This window comes from Berghia stephanieae, chromosome 5, assembly GCF_034508935.2.
Source record: "Berghia stephanieae isolate SIO BIC M18660-M18661 chromosome 5, UCSD_Bste_1.3, whole genome shotgun sequence".
NCBI lineage: Eukaryota > Metazoa > Mollusca > Gastropoda > Nudibranchia > Aeolidiidae > Berghia > Berghia stephanieae.
The window spans coordinates 17,369,891-17,378,736 of NC_088364.1; the positions used below are offsets into that span (position 1 = coordinate 17,369,891).

Here is an 8,846-nt window from a genome sequence, read left to right on the forward strand (position 1 = left end):
AACGGGGTTATGTTGGGATGGTTTATATCCAAAAACTGAATTCATGGACAAATCTGTAAGATTGGGAATACGTTCTTAAGTTTGTTTTGTTTTTAGGTGTCTAACGGCGCTTTCGACACTATTTAGGTCATTTAAGCGGTCGTTTCTGTATTTTATCAATTTTTATCGGCTTGAGGGGCCATAGCTGCTCAATCGTGTACTGTTGTAATAAACAATTTATAAAATCATAATAGTTACATGTCTGTTGTTTTAAAAATATCTATTTACAATTTCTGCAGGAGTTCACATTCCTGCAGATACTTTAAAATTGTAAGCGGATCGACTGAGTGGAACAGAGACTTCAAGTCCCTGTTTTCATAATGTTGTAACCTTATTTGTTCTAACTCTGTACATTCAATTAAAATATGTTGAACTGTGAGGTCACAGTTACATCTTCTGCAGAGGGGTTTTTCATCCTTCTCCAGAAGGTTTCATGCGGGAAATTGAATATTATTCCTTAAACTGACAAAGACTAAAATCTCACATCTTTGGTCATGTAAAAGAGTAATAAAATTGTCTAAATAAAAGAATTAACCTCCACCTTAAATACCGCATTACACACACTTTAACATGTAATCCCTTTTAGCATCTAGTTTACTTCAAGATAATATCGTTTTGAGGAACCTAGGTACATACTATAACACAAAATGTCCTTATAGTAGACTTTTCAAGGGTCAGTAATAAATGAAATAAATGGCTCATTACCATTCTCTATTAACTCACACTTTTGTCAATTTTCAGAAGGATTCTTGCGGTTTAATTGTTGCTTATCGTTTATGAAATATACGCATACTTCTATGTCAATCAAAGTTCTAAAATAGAATAAAGGCATGACAAAATAACATTTTATTTCATTGTTTGAAATCTTTAGCGTTATGACAACATGGGTACTTATTTTTAAGATATTTACTTAAAACATTTCGTAGTCAAGTTAATGACGAGAAGAATAAAAAAAACGGTCGGTTTTAATGACAAGTAAGTTAGACAGCGTTAAAAGAGGCTTTTGAAAAAAGTTACCCGAACAAGCCGACGACAATATGGGTATTAGATCTGCGAATAATTATACGTCGGTGAGTACAAGGCGAATGAGATTGTTAGTTTTTTAGTTGTTGTTTGTTTGTTTGTTTGTTTTTGTTTTTGTTTTTTTGGGGGGAAGGGTGTTGGGGGGGGGGGGAGGGGGGAGGCTTTTTTGTTTTGGAGAAATTGAACAAACGACCTATGAAAATTATTAGATAATCTTCTCCTTTCAAACCATCCACACAATATCATAGACCGTCTGATAACAATCGTTATTATCTGCAAACCAATCAAAATGTTATGAATTTATAAATCAGCATCTATGATTAAACTCTAATATTGCATATTGCTGATGAACATTTAAGACAACTTAATTTCAAAATGGTGACAAAACTTGAATTGTCCAACTGAGTGAAAGAACCTGTAGTATGTGTTTTATTGTCGTTACGTTTACTATACATTTTTTGTCATAAATTCTATATCGTTATGTAATTATAATCTGTATGAATTACGCACATCTTTGTTATTTGCATGCACTCTCTTCTTTTATAGATCAAAATGATATAGGGAGAGACTAATAAGATATAATTCCATGCCCTTTTGAAAACAAACGGAACATGGAAATATAATTTAAAACCTGCACTAAACCAACGGAACATGTCAGAGACTTTTGTTGTTTGTTTTGTTTTTGTTTTTGTTTTTGGTTTTTTAAAAGGGTTTTACAGCGTTGGCAAAACATTGAGGTCATATCAGCGCCAATAAAACTGAAGATAATTGGATAGTAAAAACATTCAAGATGTATCTATCATTAAAAGGACTTGAGGAAAAAGTAAGACATTGGAGAAATGGTTCAAACAGGGAACATGTAGATTCCAAGATTCCAAGTATCAGTGTACTTAATTTGAGATCACCTAAAAGTATCACCCAGAAACCAGCACAAGATTCCACTAAGAGGATGACACTCAAATGTCTAAATTAAAAAAAAAAACAATACATAACAGATATGATTTAAAAGTAAAAAAAAGATCATCACCCAAAATTATAACTACACATTCGAATATTTCCCTCCCAGCCAAGGACTCCAGCGAGGATTAGGACAAAACTAAGTAATTTAATTCCAAGACAAAGTCAGAAAACATATTGAAAAACAGATATAGGGGGGAAGAATACACAGCAAGTACCTCCCTGCCCATTATGGGAAGTCGGGAACTCCACCCACGGGACAGAAATTAGATCCGTAGCCTGTGTAACCTCACAGCTAGTCACTGGCCAAAGAATTACGTCACAACAAAAGGCGACGACCAACTTAAAAATGTCAGCGCCGAGATTTATTCACCTCTCTTATCAATGGGATCTTTTTTTTCCTTGGGCACTATCAACGAGTTATGACTTAATCGTTCTTTTGGTAATTTTCCCCTTGTATTGTGATGTAATTTTAAGGAAGTGCCAGGCTACGATTTAACGAAGTCAATAGGAGAATCAAGTTGATCTTTTCACTCAGAGCAAGTAACAAAGTAGCAAACCTTTTGTGTTTATAATACAAATCTTTTTTTAAAAAACATAAATGAAACATGATCAGACAAAGTAAAAAGAAAAATACAAAACAAAAACATCCCAAAAACATCAGCGTACCTTCAATGGGTATCGAACGTCGGACCTCCTGATTAGCGGTCAGACGTGTTGCGTTTACACCTGATAGTTGTTGGTATTATTTAATTCAATTGTCCTCTCCACAAGGGCAAGCGTTTCTATTGGGTAGCCTCTGTGGTGTAAAGACAACACTCTGACCAGTAACCATGAGGTCTGAGTTTGGGTCCGGACCCCAGTCGAGGCAGGCTAATTGTTGGGATTTTATTTTCTTGTATTATTCTTTTTTGCTTTACCGTGCTTGGCTCAGAATATGAAATACAAAGGTTTAGACACCCGCTAACAGAACAGTATTTTCCATCTTTAGAGATATCAAAGATGTTATTAGTTTGGATAAAATTATCTCCAAAACAAAATAAAATTCTGTGCGATCTTTAAATGTTAATCTGTTATATTGCAATCTGCAATCTTCAATTAAAATAATCGATCTTTGCAATTCGCTAATGTTAATAATCTATTATTGTCATCATTAATAATAATAATAATCTATGACTGAACTGGCGATGGTCTCCGGAGTTGTGCCGCGCTGAGGACCGGTCCCACGGTCTTTTAGCTGTGAACCGGGGACCGGTCCCAAAGTGGAAGACCGGCGGCGGTCAAAATTACTTCGCGATGGTGGTGAACGAATCGGCGATCTCAAGAAGTGGGTGAGAGAGGGATCTAGAAATGACTTTGGGTTTGAAACGAATATTTTTGTGTTCGTGGATAGCTCACACGGTAGAGCCACGCTCTCACCTGCCAGGCGGAGTTGTCGTACCAATAAGGTCGCAGGTTCAAACCCCACCACCGCCGCGAAAAAAATTTTTATTCTCTATTGTCTTCTGGCACTTTTCTACTCACTTCATATCTTGTTGTTACCAACATAAGTGCCTGCTCCACTCACTTTTCTGAATTAAAAATTCACCCCATACACCGGAGCATACTCAATGTCTCAATCGTTTCTATGTTATATGTTTGTGATGAGAATATTGGCTATTAAGCTTAACTGCTGGTCAAAATTACTTCGCGATGGTGGTGAACGAATCGGCGATCTCAAGAAGTGGGTGAGAGAGGGATCTAGAAATGACTTTGGGTTTGAAACGAATATTTTTGTGTTCGTGGATAGCTCACACGGTAGAGCCACGCTCTCACCTGCCAGGCGGAGTTGTCGTACCAATAAGGTCGCAGGTTCAAACCCCACCACCGCCGCGAAAAATTTTTTTATTCTCTATTGTCTTCTGGCACTTTTCTACTCACTTCATATCTTGTCCTCACTTCTTATCACCTTTCAACGGTCTCGCGCCATACTACTTCCCTAGCGATTCGTTGCCTCGGTTCTTTGCCTATCTTCCACCAATCACCACCCATCCCACTTAATTAATCGCACCCACCCCCCTTTGCCATACACTAAACGACACAGACGACCATAGAGGCAGACGACCACCTCCCTCCACTCCGCAAACCGCCCTTTCGTGTGTGAGATGGGGGGAACAGGAGACGCACGCCTTGGACGATTCCATTATACGGGTAAATTTCAAAATTTACCACACCATAATGATCGCAATGACAATGATCTATGATGAAGGCATGACCCCTCTTCTCTAATGGGTTATTGTTTGAAATGCATGTGACTACTAAAGATGTGTGTGTTTGTGTTTGTGTTTGAGTGTGTGTGTGTGTGTGTGTGTGTGTGTGTCTCGAACCTAGCAAGTAGCAAGTCCGATTTTTTGTTTTCATTTGTCCATCTTTTGTCACCACTCCTTTCTATCGCATTGTTGTCATTTAAAATAATACAATAATATTAAAATTTCGTTTGGTGTTTTAACTAATCAAATAATATGGGTTTCATTAGTTTCTTCCTTCCAAAAAACCTAGTTATAACGTCTGTATCTTTAAAAAGTCCAATAGAATATTTGGGGACCCCGATAGCTCAGTTGATAGAGCACTCTCTTTATACGCAAAGGGTCAGAGATCGATCCCGGGTGCAGTCGAGTTTTTCTGAATCCCTGTCTGTGAATGGGTAGCTGGGTTTGTTAGATCTGGCGAAAAGTCACAATCGACCCCACTTATTACTTATTACTTATTACCGCATCCACCCCCTCTTATTATAACTTCACGTCTCTCTCTTACTCTTCAATGCTCGCTGCCCTCTAATGTGTGTATGTGGGGGGAGGGGGGGTAGGAGTTGCGTGTGTGTATCAACGCCACGAACAACTCGATTTGGGCGATTCCATTATCCCCGTTAATGGGGATAAATTTCAAATTTTATTCACGCTAAATTATCGAAGTAACAATGAAGTACGGTGAGCAAATAAAGAAGGCATCACCCCTCTTCTCTAATTAGGTTACAATTTGAAATGAGTGTGACTACTCCGTGTGTTTTACTCCTGTAGACCACGGTTTTCATCGTGAAGGCGGTCCCAAGTCTTTAACGGTTCAAGAATGAAAGATCCCACGGTCCCAAAGGTCAAAACGGTTCGAACTTCCAACAGTCTCTCAGGAATGTTCAATGTCGAAAAGGACCGGTCCTTGCGGTTTTCATTTCCCAGGGACCGTAGGACCGTGGTCCTTAAGCTTGCCAAGGACCGCCCCGCACTACTCCGGAGTCTCAGACGCATGTGCTCCTTTTTTCAGTAGATATTTGTTTTCAGATTCTTAGCCTTATATGTACGAGTGGTTTTATTTTTTCAAATGGCGGTATTACATTCTTCGCGCATAATGTGTTTTTTTTTAATATTTTGAATGTATATGATTGTATTATTGTAGTCAGTAATTTAATTTAAACAATTACAGTTGTATCACTCAAGACTGTGTTTCTTCATTTATTCAGTATACACATACAACGCTCAGTCTGCTTTGACCTTTATCTCCTCCTCCGCCAGCGATAAACATCTTTTAATAAGTTGAAAAAACGGAGATAAAAAGTGTTGAGAGAAAACAAATACCAAAAGTGTCCGTTTTTAACCCTCCGTTCCTTTCGACGCTTTTGGGAAAAGACATTTTTTTTCAACTCTTAGCACATCTTAAAAAGAATAAATAACCTTGAAGAACAATTTCAGTCGCATACAAATAGTACCACTGCACAGTGACTGCCTTTGGTCGAGTACTCAACCACCTGACTCAGAATGCAGACGAAAGTAAGCTGTGAACAATAATACTTTTTAACTCTACGAGGCCCAAAGACAGACTCGCACGGATTCAAGGTGGTAGAGATTCGATATTGCAGCATGACAATGCACGACCAACACTCTTGTCGTCAAACCCAAATCGCATTAATTCGGTTCAAACTTCCCACCCTGCACCACCCTACATATAGTCCGGATTTCGCCCCATCTGACTATCCCCCCCCCCCCATCCCGCCCCACCCCCAGCTCAAGAAGTATCTGACAGAGGAAACCTTTACAATAGCGATTTGGAGGTAGTGGCAGATGTTTGTCAACGGTGCCGAGCAATATCACCGGGATTCTCACTGACGTCATGCGTCAACTAGTTCGGCCTTGGCAGCTCTGTGTTGCTGGTGATGGCGATTGTGTGTAAAAATAAATAGTACGATACATATCTTAGATTCTAAGCTTTCTTTTTGTCCTATTATGTTTGTATGTGCTGTTGAAAACAAAAATGTTATAACAAAACGGTACTTATTGTAGTGATGGCAATGATGATGTGGTAGTGGTTGTATTAATGGTGATTGTGGTGATGATAATGTGGTGATTTTTGTAGCAGTGGTGGTAATGATGATGAAGATGATGTGGTGATAGATGTTGCAGTAGTGTTGGTAATGATGATGAAATGGTGGTTGTTGTAGAAGTGGCGGTAGTAATAATGATAATGTGGTAATGTATGTTGTAGTATTGGTAGGGGTGAAGATGTTGATGTGGAGATGAAAATCCCCCCCCCCCCCAAAAAAAAAAACAAACAAACAAAAAACAACCCCAGTAAAACTTTGGATTTGTATTTCTACGCACCAATATATTATAATTTTTAATCGCCCATCAGCTTAGTTTAAGCCAATAATAAAATGAGCGAAAATATTCTGAAACCTCGAATAATTTTTTATTCCACGGGTTCAAAGCATAAAGAAATTATGGATCTCCATGTCGGAGGGATAGAATACTGCGTTTTATATCGCCGTGCTTTAATATACATTTTTTATATGAACGCCATCACTGTTTTTAAACCAGATATTACAAAGGCGTCAAGTGAACAATCTGCCAATTCTCAAATCGACAAATACCAGCCGTACTACATACAGACTATGCAAATTTATTTCCAATCAAGCATTTTTGTTGGGTGAAATCTATGTGGGTTATTAGCGGATGACTTGTAAACAGTAAGGATTTAATGCTTGTAAATCGTGTATAAATAACCCTCTCTCCGAATTCAGGTGTAAAATGAATGTTTGGCCGTTAACAGTACTGTTTCTGTCGGAAAAGTTTTAATATTGACTAACAGTAGGTAACATAAAAGACGTCATGTTTGTGACAGAAAAAAAGTTTATATATATATATATATATATATATATATATATATATATATATATATATATATATATATATATATATATATTGTCACGCGTCGAGAAAATACCTTTTTTAAAAAGCCGGATCTTTCAACCATTGATACCTCGGCCATCAAAAATACGTACATAGTTAACTACGGTATCATCTAAAAGGGGAAGAATTCAGCTTTATTTCTATAACACTCCAATTTAAAAATGGCATGGCAGCGCAAAAACCGATTTTATTCATAACTTTTAAACTGAATCTAACTCGTCCCACATGTTAAGAGATGTTGCCCGGGTATCCCTTGTAAAGCGCTTGAGCACGTTTAGAGGATATTGCGCTATCTAAATGTTCAAGTTTTTTAAAGGACGAGACATGATTCTTGTAAGGTGCTATTTCATTTTTCTTAGACGGGGAAAGCGTTGTTATCGAGAGAATGTGATCATGAGTAAAGAGCTTTTTGAGAGCCCTCAAATTTGCGTGCTAATATTTGTGAATTAATTGTATTTAAAAAAATAATAAACCTGAAATGTTATTTCATTTAAAAGGATTCGAAACGGTTAAGGAAAAAAAGAAATTCCCAACAATGATTACACCGTCTTTATTTTGTATTATCACAAAAAAGCAAAAAATACACGTTGTTGATGAAACTAAATCATAGTTGTTGTTTTTTCCAAGTCAAAACATTGTTATTTCCGCATCCGCGTTTCAAATCAAAACCGCTCTCAATAACTCAGCTCGTCTCATGAGACGGTGTTAAATCGTTTTTCTCTATTCCTGTTCTTTATAGTAACTGAGGAGTGTTTATCCTGCCCGCTGAATTCCACCATCGCATTCTTGGTGATGGATGCCCTTTTCCTGAAGTCCTGCGAAGCGAGATATTCTGGAAGTTTGTCTGGCTGTAAAGATGGATTGTTGTAGGGGTAGAGCACCGCTGGAGGGACGTTGCTGAAATATTATAATTATAGTATAGATAGCACGTGAAATAAATGGGACCAATCTTCGTCAAAACGTTATGTCGTGTGAACTAGATTCTAAACATCGGATCTCTTGTCAAAAATAAGAGATTTTGGATAAAATCGTATGCGATATTTAGGAGAATAAGAACATCTTTTTCTAACTTGAAGATTAAAATGTCGTATTTCTAATCATTCTGGTATGACTGCCGTACTCTGGAAAACTCGAATTTAAACATTTGGTCAGAAAAAGTGCCCTTCAGATATTGATTGATCTTGGAAAAAAACTCTCAAACCTGCGACTTCGCGAAGTCCTGGGTTAGAGAGCTTTTGCTATGATGAGGGTCCCATATTTGCAAAGACGAGGGTAATTTAAATCGATCGATATTTGAAGGACGAGTTCTCTGGCCAAAGCTTTAAATACATGTTACCAGAGTACGGCAATTAACTGTTTAAACTGACCTGCCTGCCTACTTGAGAATTGAAAAACTCGTAATTTTTAGGAGATAAATATTGTAGTCACTAAAAATCAACAACCTCACAATGATTTTTTTAAAAACCAGTTCAAAATCCTTAAAGTTATGCAGTCTGACATTAACTTTCATTACCAATAAGTTTTAACGGCTCATAAAGTTCTGAAATTGTAGCTAAATTTATTAATTCTACGAATTTTTCGGAATAGCCGGCATTCACACAATCGGGCAAA

At 37.5% G+C, this 8,846-nt stretch overlaps 2 protein-coding genes across 2 annotated transcripts in view; both read right to left on the minus strand.

The window, feature by feature from the left end:
- The window catches only part of LOC144972512 (retinol dehydrogenase 16-like), a 171,055-nt gene that overhangs the window by 147,533 nt on the left and 14,676 nt on the right, over nucleotides 1-8,846 (minus strand). The gene's annotated exons all lie outside the window — the stretch shown is intronic.
- LOC144974085 (uncharacterized) overlaps nucleotides 7,770-8,846 on the minus strand; it is a 3,026-nt gene continuing 1,949 nt past the window's right edge. Inside the window, exon 2 of the mRNA XM_078916977.1 lies at nucleotides 7,770-8,132. Coding sequence (XP_078773103.1) covers nucleotides 7,928-8,132 — 205 coding nt within the window. The 3' untranslated portion in view covers nucleotides 7,770-7,927. The remainder of the gene's footprint in view (nucleotides 8,133-8,846) is intronic.